Source organism: Pleuronectes platessa, chromosome 13 (assembly GCF_947347685.1).
Source record: "Pleuronectes platessa chromosome 13, fPlePla1.1, whole genome shotgun sequence".
Lineage (NCBI taxonomy): Eukaryota > Metazoa > Chordata > Actinopteri > Pleuronectiformes > Pleuronectidae > Pleuronectes > Pleuronectes platessa.
This window is the reverse complement of record NC_070638.1, coordinates 8,156,190-8,171,249: the sequence shown is the minus strand read 5'-3', so window position 1 is coordinate 8,171,249 and position 15,060 is coordinate 8,156,190. Positions and strand designations below refer to the sequence as shown.

Below are 15,060 nucleotides of genomic sequence, written 5' to 3'. Positions count from 1 at the left end.
TTCTTCCTCCTTTGCTTCGAATCTTATCTTCTGTCACACTTGGTCACTCTTGGTTAAGTGACTTTAAAAAAACAAAATAAAACCCTGTACACATATTGGCGACAAAGTCCCTTTCATGCATCTACACTCAATATATCCTGTAGTCTTTCTTTAATGCCTGATGCATAATGCTTGGAGTTTATATAGGGAAAGTAGAGCACAACTTGAATTTTGCCTGCAGGTGGTTGATGTGCAGCAGTGACGTTTACTCATGGCTCCAGAATATATATTGTACTGCGTTTTACAAATATGATTCTTTTAGAGCAGCTGGACTTTTGTAGTTAATACTTTTGTATTTTGTAAAGCTTGCATCTTCCTTAAAGCCTAAATACTTTTGATACAAATGCACAGATTTGCATGAAAAAGTCACAATGAGAAATTTGAGGCAATGTTAAAGTAATGCATGCAGCTGTTTGTGCTCCACTTGTACGCTTGTCTTTACCTCACTGTTTCCTTTTCTCAGATTTACTTTGACTAAAGCAAATCATCCATACCATTTCCTTCCTGTGTTAATTAAAATGGATTGTAGATGTCGGCGCTGGTGTCATCTGTAATTATAAATGCTTGTTTTCCTCTCGGGATTTTGACTTGTGTTTACCTGAACCGTCTCAACGTGCTCAGCTGTGTCTTCTCCAGGTTAGGAGCGGTGACGGATAAGGCCTGACATCTGTCTCGTCTGGCTCCTCCTGACGATTTAATACGCATTTGCGTGCATAAATGCAGAAATTAATTGTGATGGAAAAAGCATTGAGCTGTCAATACGTTTTTTATTTTTTCTTGCAATGGAATTTGTGTCAAATGAAACCGGCATGAGAAAAGGGGGGAGAATAAATTAGATGAAAAACATACTATAGCGAGAGCGTCAGCCTGTCTTCAATCTCCGCAGAGAGTTGATCTAATATGCATCGCAGTGAATCCTCTTGGGTGACCATTTAACTATTCAACCATGTGGCCGAGAGAGGAGCTGAAGGGGCTGTACTGACTGCAGCCATTATAAATAGTAAAGATGAACACGTATTTATCAGCCGCTCTCAACCATGAACTCCAAACCATACTATAATTTGCTTCTAGGGGGAGAGCTGCATCCCTGTGAGCAAATATGCAAATTGCTTCCTTTCTCTACTGATTACATCATGAATTGTGCCACATGAATCATCTGACAATCCAAATGACCACGTACAGCGAATGCAATGAACATCGTGATGAAGAATTCAATTCATAATGAAAACTTTTATGTATTCATTTTTTCAAATGGGGGCTTGATTATGCGTAGGAACAGATATGTTGCACTGTTGTAAAGACACTGATTGTAAATTAGCAGTTTAAATCATTGTTAAAAATAAGCATCAAGATCTGTCAGATCTCATCTCTGTGATGTGTCCGCGAATATATTGTTCACACAAAACTGCGGTTTGTCAAATAAAACATACTTCAGGGATAAAAGAAAATCAGTGTTACCTTAATTACGGTTCCGCAGGGGATTTACATTTCCACTCAACTTGTCTTTGCCGTTTATTTTCTTCCTGTTCACTAAGGACTCTCTTTTTCAGTCCTCTGTAGAGTGTGTATAGGAACAATACAAGACCTACTGCATGGATTATGATTGTAACCTAATCCGATCGTCAAAATGAGTAAAGATGGAAAAAGGAATCGAGGTCGGTTCGAGATCTTAAATCAGATGTAAATTATTAAAAAAGCCCACATGTCCGAGCACATTGCTACATGTTACTGTAAGTGACAGGATCAACGGCGAAGATAGATGCATTAAAAAACATATTGGTGATATGTAGAAAAACAAACGTTATGCGGGAGGAAAGACGTCCCTTATGCAAACGCTTGTGAGGATACACTTTAGTTTTGTGGGTTGAAGAAAATATGTGACGTACAAAAAACAAAGAACATGTTATTTTCACCATTCAGATGTCCAACGTTCTCTATTATCATTCTCTCTCAGGCTCCATTTGCATTCCCTCATAAAGTTATTATAAGCATCATCATATCTCTTAAAATGCACATTGTGAGGAAGGAACCAAGTCTTCCTCTCGCATGATCCTTTTCTCTCCCTCTGCCTCGCACGACTTCAACACAGGGACTGAAAATAACGAGTTGTGACTAACTCTCTTATTGGGTTCTCGACCAGACCTGATACTTCGACAGCACATGTTTCCAACTGGGCTGGAAATGAGGATGGTCTCAGCGTCAGCGAACCGTTACGGCTCAAACACGTTCAAACACATTTCTCACACGTCTAAAGCTCTGGATGTGGGCCGAGAGGGAAAAAGGTCATTTGAGGTTCACAGCGAGAAAGGGAAGTTGCTCTGGTTACAAGTCTCGCTCGATTCTAGAACAACAGGGATATGAGTCTGCTGCGTTTTCTGAAAGACGCCCCAACTTATAATTTAAATTCACCCTAGTCAGACTGAAAAGGATTTGAATTTAATCACACTTCCACTGGTAGGAGTTTGAACTGCACAATGACATGCACACATTTGGTTCTGCACAAACAAGATGCAGGTTCAGTCAGAGAGAAATAGTGTTTTAAAAAGCACACAACTGTGGTGTGCCCTAAGTGTGTTTCATATGATTTTGGCTTTAAGATATTATTAGAGAAAATATAGATTTAATTGTAACATGTATAACCTGTGAAAGAAGTCATCTTACCCTAGGAATCTATGACTCTGAACCTGGATGAGTATATTCAAAAGGTTCAGTGTGTAAGACTTAGGTGAAAGGGATCAATTGGCAGAAATTAAATATAAAATAATCCTAATGATGTAGTTCAATGCTTCGTGAAGTTCCATCATCACTGACGAGTAGCAGTCTTCTATAACTTACAAAGCATTGAACTACACCCAGGTTCATCAGTTTCAGCCAGTAGTCGTCAGTGTTTGTTTCTTCAACTCATATCAAAAAATGATACAGAATCTGGCAGAAACCCGATGCTAATAAACAACGAGCATTAGGAAATCTCCAGCTGTGGTGTGTCTGTGAGTTTGTGCCGGTCACCAACCCACATGGACCCTAACCTGTTACCAGCCTCAGAAGCCACCCCCTAGCTCCGCCCCTGGAATATGCCAAGAAGATTTGTATCAGCTGTGTCTGTGCTGAGTATTTGACATTTAAGAGATGTGTCAGGGTCCAGGCCTTTCGTCGAAGGCAGCGTTAACCTTTAATTATTCCACGACGCTGCACAACAGGAAACGGGGGCAAAAAGTCAAGTCTTAGTTCCAACTTTGACTAAAGCTGGAACAATAACATCTGGGTTTAAAAATCTGACATTCAATTACATCGCATCATTGAGCCCATCAACATCCACCGGCTTTAACCTGCCGCTCCGAGGAAATCATATCTCCAGGTTTTGTCTAAATCACACTGATGTCAAAGTAAACATGTAGAGAAAGGGTAAAGTGAAAGAGTGGAGAGTAGAAGAAGACAGAATCAATCAAGACAAGGGAACATATTCATGTAGTTCTGTTGTTCGGTTGATTATTTTAAGTCGCCTGGATTCCTCCACCACAGTGAGACACAGGACCAATCGTATTTCAGATTTACTCTTGCCGCCTCCGGCAAATATTGACATTTGGTGTGTTTGTCATTCGGTAACTTGGCCTTTGTTTAGTGTATCCTGTGTGTGTCTGAAGCTGCAGTCTGAAGCTTCTGTAGAGCACCGGGATAATGTTACCTTTGCTACTGGAAAAAGAGAAAATGATTTGACAAAGTTCTCATATTTCACATCAGGTGTAATTTGTTAACTCTCGCTTGAAGCTGTATATTTTCCTTTTGCTCAGCGTTTGAAAATAAATAACTCAAGTGGGCTGAAATGTTCTTTGACCTGTGGACCTCTGACTTTTCTCAGTTTTCATTTAAAAACCCAAAACTGCACCCAGTCATAGATGCCGGTCCCAGAAATCATATTATTTAATCAAAATCCAGGAAATTGGTCCAAAAAAAAGCCTCGCAATGTTCAAAATAATATGGGGAAAGATTTGTGGCATTATCTGGGTTTATGCCAAATGTTTTGGATTCAATGGAAATTAGTTCAGTAGTTTTTTACGTTGACCTGCTGAAAAAACATAAAAACAAGCAGTGGTATGCGCTCTATTGTGTAACAGCAGAGTTATTACACTATGATTTGTCTTATAGTTGCACTATGGCAGTGTATTAAAAAAAAAAAGAAGCAAAGTCAAACATAATTTATTCTAAATACCCATTTCATTCGGTTGTACTAAATCCAATCCTTGTGCACTTGCTCTGCGTGTCACCTCTTGAATAATTGAGATAAAAACATTGTCTCTGTCACTAAGCTGACTGTAAACCTTTGTTCTCCATTCCTCAGCCTGAAAGCACTTCAAACAATCCAATTAAAAGAATAAATAGACCATGCTTATGAGGACAGATAGAAACAGATGTGCCTTCATTATATGCAACCTACTTAGGCCGGCACTCTGCCGGATTAAATTCTTTATTCCAATTAGCTATGGAGGCAGAAACCTGATGATACCTGATGAGTTTTTTTTCCCTTTTATATCACTTTTCTTCCCCCCCCCCATCCGCAGCTGCGAAAGTAGAAGAAAAGGAGGAGGTGACGACCGTGTCTGGGAAAGTGGATGCTGATAAAGGAGAGAAGAAGACCAAGGAGGGCAAGAAGGAAGGCAAGGGTGCCAAAGAGGGCAAAGGAGATGACAACGATGCACCAACAAAGAAGAAGGGTGAGAAAGGTGAAAAGGGATCAACCAAGAAAGAGGACGCAGACGGGAAAGGGAGGAAATCTGGAGAGAAAGGGGACAAGGGGGAGAAAGGAGGTAGAGGGGGTGCTAAAGAGGGAGCTAAAGACGGAGCTAAAGGGGGGGCTAAAGGGGGAGCTAAAGGGGGAGCTAAAGGGGGAGCGAAGAAGCCTCAAAATTGAACTGAACCTTCCACTGACACACACCGAAAGAGATTCTTTCATTTTTCACCGCAAGCATTTCAGGCACTTTTTTTCTGAAATGAAATTTGTATGATATTATATTTGGAATAAAGAAAAATCTTATGTATAAGAACGTGGATTATGGGTATTTTGTCTGAATCAGATTCACAACAGTGGAAAACATGTGAGTACAGATTTATTGACTTATTCACAATTCACTGATGAACATTATAAGACCAGGAACCTTCTTCCTATTTCACCTTCCACGTTTACACTGATATCTACAACGTGCCCACATCACGATGGAGTGATGAGAGAGTGAGGCGTGTGTCGGAGAACACCGTCCACGCCACTGAGCACATTTCGGCACAAGATAAATAGAAGACAATGTATACAAAACACAATATATACGTCCATGAGAGGTATTTGAAAATAATGAAATACAACATTAGCTCTATGGTAATTGGCCTTATTGTACACTTGATTCCAAAACACAATCATTTTACATGATACAATCAGAACAAAATAATGTATTATAGGGTATTAAAGTGCTCAAATATATAATTTTCCAAGTGTTTTTCTTTCATAATATAATATTTTCATGCTCTGATTCCGCCCCTCTTTTTTAATTAAGAACCTGGATTATGCAACGGCAACATGTTTACTTGCCCAGCGGCAGTTGGTGGAAAGTCTGAGAGAATCTGAGGAACAACTCCCTCAGTCAGACGCAGTCTTAAATCTTGTACATACTGTAAACTCTACTGATGGTATGAAACTGTAATATCTAGAGAGGGTTCCCTCAGTCTCGGCCTTTTTCCGTCTCTGTGGCCTGCAGCCAAATGTAATTACTGCTGTAGACAATCCTCTCAACCTCGAGTCGCAATCGCGAGCGATCCTCGTGCTAACATCCGAGCTGGGTCCATTTAGTCTGTTAATAGAAACGTATAGAATATGACTGGATTTATCTAATAAACAACCACCTGATGGGAAAACAGTTACAGACGTTTGTAACATGATTTAGTGTTTTCGAACTTTACTCTTTGAGAAGCAGTGTAAATCTGCTGGATTGACTTGAGGCCAGTACAAACTGAGCAGACCAGGATTTAACCTTTAAGGAGTGACTCAAGCACAATCCTAGCAAATCTGTGTAATGGGAGCATAACTAAGTCAGTGAGAAGTCACACTGGACGAGAGCGCTCGCCACAAATATTGGTAAAAACTAAATTTTTCTGAATCTGATGTGAATCACGAATCCATCAGAGATATATTTTGACTATGAAGTGTTTTCATACCCAAAAGTCATGTTTTTGCAAAATTCTTTACACTAGTGTTTGTTTCCCATTCTAATTTAGGGAGTGACGTCATTTCAACAGGTAGTAGTGTTTCTGTTTGAATGGAGAACATTTATAGGCCGATTTATTTAGGACATGTTGTTGTAATATCATTATGGTTTTACTACCAGCATGACCAACTTTTTGTTACTGAGCCGCAGAGAGTTTTTTTCTCCTTTGACACAAACAATTTTGCTTTGTGTTTATTTTACAGGACATTTCATATTTTATATTCAAAAACATCAATCTACACGGGGGCTGAGCTCTTTTCATTTTCTTACACTAACTATCAGTAGCACTTTAGCTTTTTTTCTCTTTCGGGGAGAGGGTGAATTTAAGACGTTTTGGTCACCGGTGACACCGTTACCTGTGTACCCTCTGTGACCTTTCTCTGTGACCTTTTCTCTGTGACCTTTTCTCTTTGGCATTTGGAATTTGTGACCTAACCTGCAAAATATGTAAGTTAATAGAATTAAGTTTAAAATATCTGGTGGAATTCTTCATGAAAGAAGTTTGAATGCCCTTTGTCACCTGTAAATATATTCTCCAGTTGTTGTTTTTTTCGTGGGGGGACTATTTACATGAATAAAATATTGCAAACATTCCGTAAACAAACATGTGAAAAAAGAGATATACACTGAAACATAGCTTTACAACGTATCCATACACATGAAGACTACTAGCTCACAATTAGGATGTATTTCTGACCTTTGTAAACATTGTGACTTTTATATATACATCAAAAAGCAGCATAACACTGGACCATCTGTAAAAACTATACTGTGTGTTATTCATTTCTGGGTTTTCCTTCATATTCGCCACAAATGTCACTCTTGGAATTCCTAGGGAATTTGAGATTTTCCTCATTCCTCATTTAATTAACATTCCGCTGCAATATACGGCCATTTCCTGCGGCCTGTGTTTTGGAATGGGGGGGGGGGGGTTGTCTCTCTTCCTTTGAAAACTTTGCCGAGAACACATGATACTATTTGTGTCAGATTTCCATTAAGCTCTTCTTTACCTCAGCTAACACTGACGGAGACAACTTCTTCAAAGAAATACTCTCACTTTGGCATCATGTTGTGTGTGTGTGTGTGTGTGTGTGTGTGTGTGTGTGTGGCTTGCAGAGAATTTGAATATGAAACATTCATTTGAACTCCTCGACATCTGTTGTAATTAGAGCGATGAATACTGGGTCTTTCTAAACAGCACAAACTGTACAAAAAACATTTGACACAAGCCTTATATAACGTCTCCTGAAGGGAAACGCTGACCAGGCTAAAACACCACTTTAAATGTATAAAAATAGGTGCGCAAAACAACAGAGGACTTCAATTACCTGAGTACCTTCGAGTCGATGCAGAACAAATGAACAGTCGGCCCATAATAGTAGCATTAACTCCTCTTCTTATGCCGTGGGTGAATTTGGTCTTCTCACACTGACTTAATCTGGAAACCAGTGGCTGATGGAACTGCCACTGAGCGCACTCCAAATCCAACTCCCTCTACATCGGTGATTAAGGCTGTTCCTGGTGACGACTGCGACTAACCTCGGTTTGATTTATGCACAAAAGCTGAGCACAAGACGTTTGCCACAAAAGCGAATGAGAGAACGAGATAACAACGGTGGAAAAAGAAATAAGTCAGTCTGCTTGTCAGTCTTTTACACATTCACTGTGGCAGGAGCTTCTTTAAACAGTATTAGCCACAAAAATGAAGCTCACACGACTGATGCAACATTTTCGCCTGGAGCCTCATTGGTCTGTACAGTTCAGGCTTGATTCACAGGAGGAAGATAAACTGGCAGTGTTGACGCATGCAGTCGTCCCCTTCAGACCATCCTGCGTTCATGTAGTTTTCTTGTACAGCGGCCTGGCGGTCACATGACTGTCTCCCGCTCCTCCTCGACCACAGGCGAGGGTTTCTCGTTCTCGCAGGGCCTCGTGTTAGCTGAGTGCTCCTCCTCGGGAATGTGGAGCTCCTGTGCCGACGATGGTATGGAGTTCTCTGAGACCGAGCCGTTCTTCACGTACCCGGGCAGGTTCCTGTGCCCGTTCACGGGCACCGGGCCCAGCCTCGTGGTGAGGTGCAGCGCCAGCGGCCCTCTGGCAGTGACGTTGGTAACACTGGTGTGTGACACCATAGGTCCGTAGCTGTATGTGTTACTGCCACTCCGAGCTTTTCTTTTGAAGTCCAGCGCCAGAGTCCTCCTGCTCCACGACTTTTTGATCTCAGCTTGTACCTTGCAAGAGGAAATGTTATTTAGACACGGAGGAGCATTAATTATATGCAGGAATTTTTCTGTATATAATACAAACTTAATTAGTTCTTACCTCCCCGTTGCAAAAGCAATATATGATTGCGACGAGGAATCCCTGCAGAGCAGATGAGAAAGATGATATGACATTTTATCTGTGTAATTGTCTGTCGATTTTCTATGGCATTTTAAAATCATCAGCCACTCCTCACTTCCTCTCTATCTTAATTATGATCCTAGCAAAACCAAACACCTCAACAACAACTATTAGATCAATGAACTTTCCTCTCATGCTGGAGACTAGGACATGTTACCTGTGACGACAGGTCAATAAGATTGGTTTGGCTTAAAAGACCAAACAGATATGATAAGGAGTTCATGGTGTTAAATTAGCATTTCTGGCACTTGTAATGCAGCAGCTTTACCTGGAAGGAGTTGAACAGCATCTCGTAGTGCATCTGGATGAGCCAGGGGACTCCTGACACCTCCGTGTAGGGCATGGCGTTGAATATGATGTAGTGGACACCAAACAGGGGCATCAGCACCAACGTGGACTTCAACAATTTTCTGTAACAGCATAATATATAATTCATTTCCCATTATTCAATTTTGTATTAAAAACTCCTTTCTTTTACTTCTTAGGATTTGTATCTTCTGAATCTGGTTTGGTGCCGAGACAATTAGTAAATTATCACATTATTGAATACACAAAAAATGTAGAAGCCCAAACAGATGCAGCAGTTGTTTGAGTGACATTGTATAAATATATATATAAACAATAACTGATTGATTCATCTTTAATAATAATAATCTGTAGTTGCAGCCTTTCATGGAGGTAAAGAGACATTATTGTACACAGCAGCAATTTGGAACCTGTCTCATGATGGAAATGCAATTGGAGCAAATATATTCATGGCTTCATCACGATGACAGCGATGCATGTGACACGCCATCACATGAGGACTGAATGGAGATGAAATGAAAGAGGGCATCGAGCCCAGCTCTTGCACGTAGTTCACCTGTACTGTTGTCTCGTGTCACACCGTCCAGCGTTCGTCTCTCGTAGTTTAGTCGCCAACACTCTGATGATGTTCAGAAATAGCATGAAATTAACCTGGAGAGGAAATAAAAGCACAATGATTTAATTAAGGGTCCCTGCGATGACGCGTGCAGGTGCGGCCAAACGGTGTCATTTCCTGCACAGTCGGAGATAAGTGTGAGCGGGGACCTAGTACTCACCACAACAGCTGCCAGGATAGGCACTTGGTAAATCCATTTCAAATTGCCTGCACTTAAGTCCCAACACCTGCATGAATAAAACACAGAGCAGCAAAGATAAGTGAAGATCGAGGTGGTAGATGTGATGATTCAGATCCCCCTGTGTCTCTCATCAGACGCAACTCATCTTTCACCTCGTTTTGATTGAAACATAGACACAGATATCCTATTGACCCATTTCCTAGGGTTGCCCCCTGAAAAACAACGGATCAAATGAACAGTCGCAAACCCCACAGTTGAATACGATTCTCCAAGTCAATTATCTACAAAGAAATTGTGTCAGTCAGTGGGAAGCTGCATCTGGGGCAGTTGGGTCCCCCGCAGAGCGAGGGCTCCTCGCTCACTCTGCTCTGTGGAGTAAAATCAATCCAAGACAAGTTGTCTGGCCTGTTTGCTTAATGTCTGCAGTTGGTGTAAAACTCACTGTCGCCATGAGCCAAGGGCGACAAAACAAATAGTCATATATTTGTTTTGCAGCACAAGGTCTGACTTGACCAATTTAGAAAATAATTCAATTAATGATTTCATGACTTATCTGTCCTTATTTCTTCATTAACTATGTATTACCCCTGCATTTCACATAAAGGTGGATTTTGCATAGGGAAATATGCATTAATATAGAAAGTCAAGGGTAAGAGACTGAGAGTAAGTTGGATTTAGTCTCAAAGGTCCTTGTGGCCCTCAGCTGTATGTGTGAATGATTCTGTGGCGTTTCAGGTGGTGCATCAGGATGAAGGTCTTCCCGCACTGGGAGTTTAAGAGATTTTGCAGATGTTGTTTTTCTGTTATTAGAAGAATAGCATAAATAGAGAGGGCTTGGTGTAAGTCTATATAAACCAGTGCGGCAGCTAGTCGAAATGTTTGGTTTAAAGCCAAACGCCCACCATGACTTCCCTCCCATCCTACCTATTACTGATGAAAGCACACGACACAGCTGTGGTTATTATCACGCACGGTTTGTTTTTCTGGCCCAAAAAAGGCTCGAAGGAAGAAATGTCCTGCTGCTCCCCTGCAGCTGCTGGATGAGGCCGTGTGGTGCACATAAGCAGTGCCCATACAGAAGTGGATGGGGAATCAATTCGACTTTGCTCGGCTTTCAACTGGACATCAATATTTAGAACCACAAAAATCCAAGACAGGTTTGAGAGTCGGAAAAAAAGTATTTGTGTTAACATGAGATCAGCAAAACAAACTTCACTGCCCACTTTGATAACACCTGTCCTCTTTCCCTCTAGAGCATGACCTTCATATTTCTGCATTCAATTTTAACCAGAATAACATCTGCATTATTCATACACATCACTCACTCTGTGTCCGCAAACGTGGCTCTCACAGTTGCCCAAATTGTCACAAACATGGCTGGTACCCCTGAAAAATAAACATGAAAACACATATATTACAATTGCTTTGCAAAAATTGCATCAGCCTAAGAAACTGCATAATTCCAAAATCAAAGTCCATAACTTGCCAGGCAGGTAGAACCCGGGAAGCACAGCATCCACATTGTATGCGCTGTGCTTGTGTAACTTATACGCACAGTGTGTACAATGCAGGAACTGTAAAGCCCATTTCCAGGTGTCTGTGTCTTTACACAGTTTCCAACTTTTCAGCACTTTAATTACACCATCACCAAATACATATTCTAAATCAGATTCCAATTTGCATGTTATCAAGCCTACTAATCATATTTTAATCACATGCGCACAGAATGTAAATGAAGCACTACTCACCCCAGCCAATCAGAGTAAATCCCCACAGATACTTTCTGTCTGAGAAGAAGGTCATGAAAATGAGGCTGTGGAGGTACAGGCCCTCGACGAGGATCCAGTAGTAATTGGTGGCAAGAAAGTACATGAACAAGGTCACCACCACCTTACATCCGATCTACAGACAAACAACAGGCAAGAAGAAATGTTAATGATAACACAAGACAGACACTGATACTTTATAATCATCCACTCGTGCTTTTATATTGACCGATGCTGATGTTGTTTGCGTGGAAGAGCAGCAGTGCGTAGCGAGGCTCAGAATTAGAGTTCAACACTTAAACCCACTCGTAAAAACTATCTCAATAAAAGAGTAAATATAAGATATTAGATCGAAGATATAAATATATATAAGACAAGCAAAAAGGAAAAGTATTATGGGTCCCTTTAATTGTGTTTTCGACCGCTTGAATTTCCCCCGGGCCCTGTCACATTTTATTGTACCAGGTCAGATTTGAAGGGGGTGATATCAATCTTCTAAGTATTGTGTGCTGTTGTATTGACAGAGTGTGTGGAGGCCTCAGAAGAGCTTAATGATTTATGCGCTTCGACTCCATCGATTCTGCTCCAGTCAGTCAACCTCTGCATTGTTATCAAGCTTCATCTGGTGCTGGGGTATGGTCACACCATGAATACCAGACGATACCTGTATGTTTGTACTTTTTAATCTGACTTTCACACCTTTACTAAAGGTCTGTGACTGAATATTTGGTGGCTGTAAATATTTAGGTGTCTCCAGGTGAAAACTTATTCAGCAAGTTACTGATTACTATACCGTAAACCCTGTTTTGTGCCGTGTGACTCCCTTAAACAGACTCGCTGAAATCCAGCCTGATCACATAAAGACAAATACACATAAGTCACCAAATGAAAGGATATGTGCATAAAGAAGGCAGATAATGAAAACCTACTTCTAGTGTCATCGGGTGAGAACTCGGCCTTACTCTCGAGAAGTCACTGTTCTCTAACTTCTATTAACTTGTATAGACATGCAAAGACTTTTTCAAAATATATATACATTCTTTTTTTGTTTGTTCGCGTAGGTCAGTTCAGAGAGCCATGGGATAAAAGTGCCCGCTCAACATGTTGCACAAATTGTTTGTTTAAATATTAAAGCATGCATGAAAAGTACCCAGTCTTCACTGAAGGAAAGCCGAGTACTGGTCTAGTAAAAACTTGGCAAGGTGACGGACGGTGCAGTTTATTTGCTCCGGTCCTGGACAGCAGGTGAGACTGCACAAAAATACCACTTAGCACAAAACTCCACTAAAAATCCAATGATCTGTTCACATAATGCCATCAGATATTGATTATTCTTATCATGAGGAAAACAGAAAACCCTTTATTAGCTATATTGTGTAATCTGTGCAAATATCAAACCATAAATTCATAATGTGATATGCAAGTAAAGTTCAATTGGGCCAGCTGCACCTGGGTTTAGATACCTGAAGAGCAAGTGAAGAAGCTAAATCCGTTCAGTGTATATAAAGGATCAAATAACACTATAAAGTAGTCGCTAGAATGGCACTAAATAGAGCGTATACCTCCGCCAAGGCCCAGTAGTCACATTAAATTCAATCAAGCTGTACCAACATTTCCACACACACTTAAATAGCATTCCCCTCGATGTGCCTGATCAAGATCCATGAATTCTTCCCTGCAGTGAAAATGTCATAAAACACAACTTCTCTGAATGTTTAACGATCTGCCGAGATAGTTTTTGTGCCAGAGCCACGACATTAAAAGTCCAATCACCTTTTGCTTTAGTTGAGCATAAAGGACAACTGGTGAGTCCTGGTCAAAGGACAGAAGACCTGTCCTTATGTTACCTTCTTGTGGATGGAGCAGGTCAGAGATGTAGCCTGGTAGCTGCACAGCACCAAACGTGCAAACAGGCAATTTAGTTTTAATCTTAAACTCGAAGGGAAGCCAATATAAAGATGATAGGATGGTGTGAGAAGACTCGCTGGACATCGTTCACCGTCTGGAGCCGGCGTTCTCGACCATTTGCAGACGCTCCAGAGACGACTTGCCCAGGCAGGGGAAGAAAGGCTTCACCTCTCATCCCCGGAGCTTCTTGGTGAAACTTCTTTAATTAATTTAACTCAACTTTCCTCGGAAAAACCACAACCTGCACACAGACTGATTCCCCGTCAAAGAAGGAAGTCACAGAGTGTCTTTCCTTGTCTCTGTGTTTCTTCGAGGACATAGTGCTTTAGGGTGACCCCATACATGCTGTAAGTGTGTTCCAGCCGTGTTGGCGTACTTACAAACTGTGTTTTATTGGCGGGTGGAGCCTCGGTGATGGACTTGAGGTCTTCCACTGTGACTCTTTCCATGTTCTCTAAGGCTGATCCAGAGTAGAGTACGATGTCTTTCACGAAAATACTTATGGCTCTCAGCATGTAGGACACGAATAGGTGCATATGGATGTAGTTCCTGGTGCAGTGCAAGCGTCTGGGGAGAGAAGGAACGAGACGCAAGGTCAAAAGATCTGCTGGGTTTTTTGTGTGTGTGTGTGTGCTTGTGTGTGTGCGTTTGTATGGGCTGGCACACCTTCATGCGTAATTATTTTCACACTCACATGCACACACACACACACACACATGCACACACACACACACAAATAGTACTCATCCTAATCGGAGCCAGCTGAATTCCACGCTGACTAAAACACATTCTTGAGATTTAGGGGCTTGAAACGAACAAATATTGAAAAGCGCCGCTCAAATTGAGCAGTAAAAACAAAAGTGCAAGCACGTGTTGGGAAAAGCAACACAAATCTCCTCCCAGACAAGCGCACGTTTAGCTGTCAAGAATCCTCCCAAAACATCCTGTCTGAGAGTTCCCTGTGGAGTAGGCCTCAGAGGACGGGCTCCCGTATTGGAATCAAGCCCCTGGATCAATAGCCACAAAGGTTACCTCATTAAGTAAGTCAATTTTAATATTTATAGTGTGTTCAACAGGTTTTTACTGAATCGCAAAACAGTCATTGAGAAAGAATATTCAGAACCGTCCTGAAATAGAAATATATTTTTGAATCAGTAATAGTGAAATTATTCCTGTTTATCTCATATTAACAATTCAAGCCTCAATAATGAGCCAAATGTTTGACAGGCCTCCCTCAGAGATCTATTGATTTAGGTGCAGCAGGCAAAGACTAATCTAGTGTACATTTCCCTGGTGAAAAATACTGAACAGGACTGCTAATGTGAAATATCGCTTTTCTCCCCCTTGAAAACATTTATGAGCTGCCCTGTCTAAAAGCTGACATGTCGAAGGGGAGACACGGCTGGAGTGCTCCGCGGCACAGAGCCAGAATGTCAGATGGGCCCCTGGGATAACTTATTAAACTCATTTGGCCCATGGATCTCCTGGTGCCAGTTGGGAGCGTTCCTAAAGCCGCCTGACTGCCTGCCTGTACAGTAAGTCACGCTGGTGGGAACATTGGTAAACAGCGTCTTTACATCAATTCCCCGATAC

General features: G+C 41.3%; 1 protein-coding gene across 1 annotated transcript in view; it reads right to left on the bottom strand.

Annotated features, from left to right (window-relative positions):
• Nucleotides 1-5,124: 5,124 nt before the first annotated feature.
• The window catches only part of pth1r (parathyroid hormone 1 receptor), a 43,998-nt gene continuing 34,062 nt past the window's right edge, over nucleotides 5,125-15,060 (bottom strand). The window contains exons 6-13 of the mRNA XM_053439025.1: nucleotides 13,848-14,034; nucleotides 11,542-11,695; nucleotides 11,119-11,179; nucleotides 9,773-9,839; nucleotides 9,553-9,647; nucleotides 8,959-9,100; nucleotides 8,610-8,651; nucleotides 5,125-8,518 (exon numbers count right to left, since the gene is read on the bottom strand). Coding sequence (XP_053295000.1) covers nucleotides 8,156-8,518; nucleotides 8,610-8,651; nucleotides 8,959-9,100; nucleotides 9,553-9,647; nucleotides 9,773-9,839; nucleotides 11,119-11,179; nucleotides 11,542-11,695; nucleotides 13,848-14,034 — 1,111 coding nt within the window. The 3' untranslated portion in view covers nucleotides 5,125-8,155. The remainder of the gene's footprint in view (nucleotides 8,519-8,609; nucleotides 8,652-8,958; nucleotides 9,101-9,552; nucleotides 9,648-9,772; nucleotides 9,840-11,118; nucleotides 11,180-11,541; nucleotides 11,696-13,847; nucleotides 14,035-15,060) is intronic.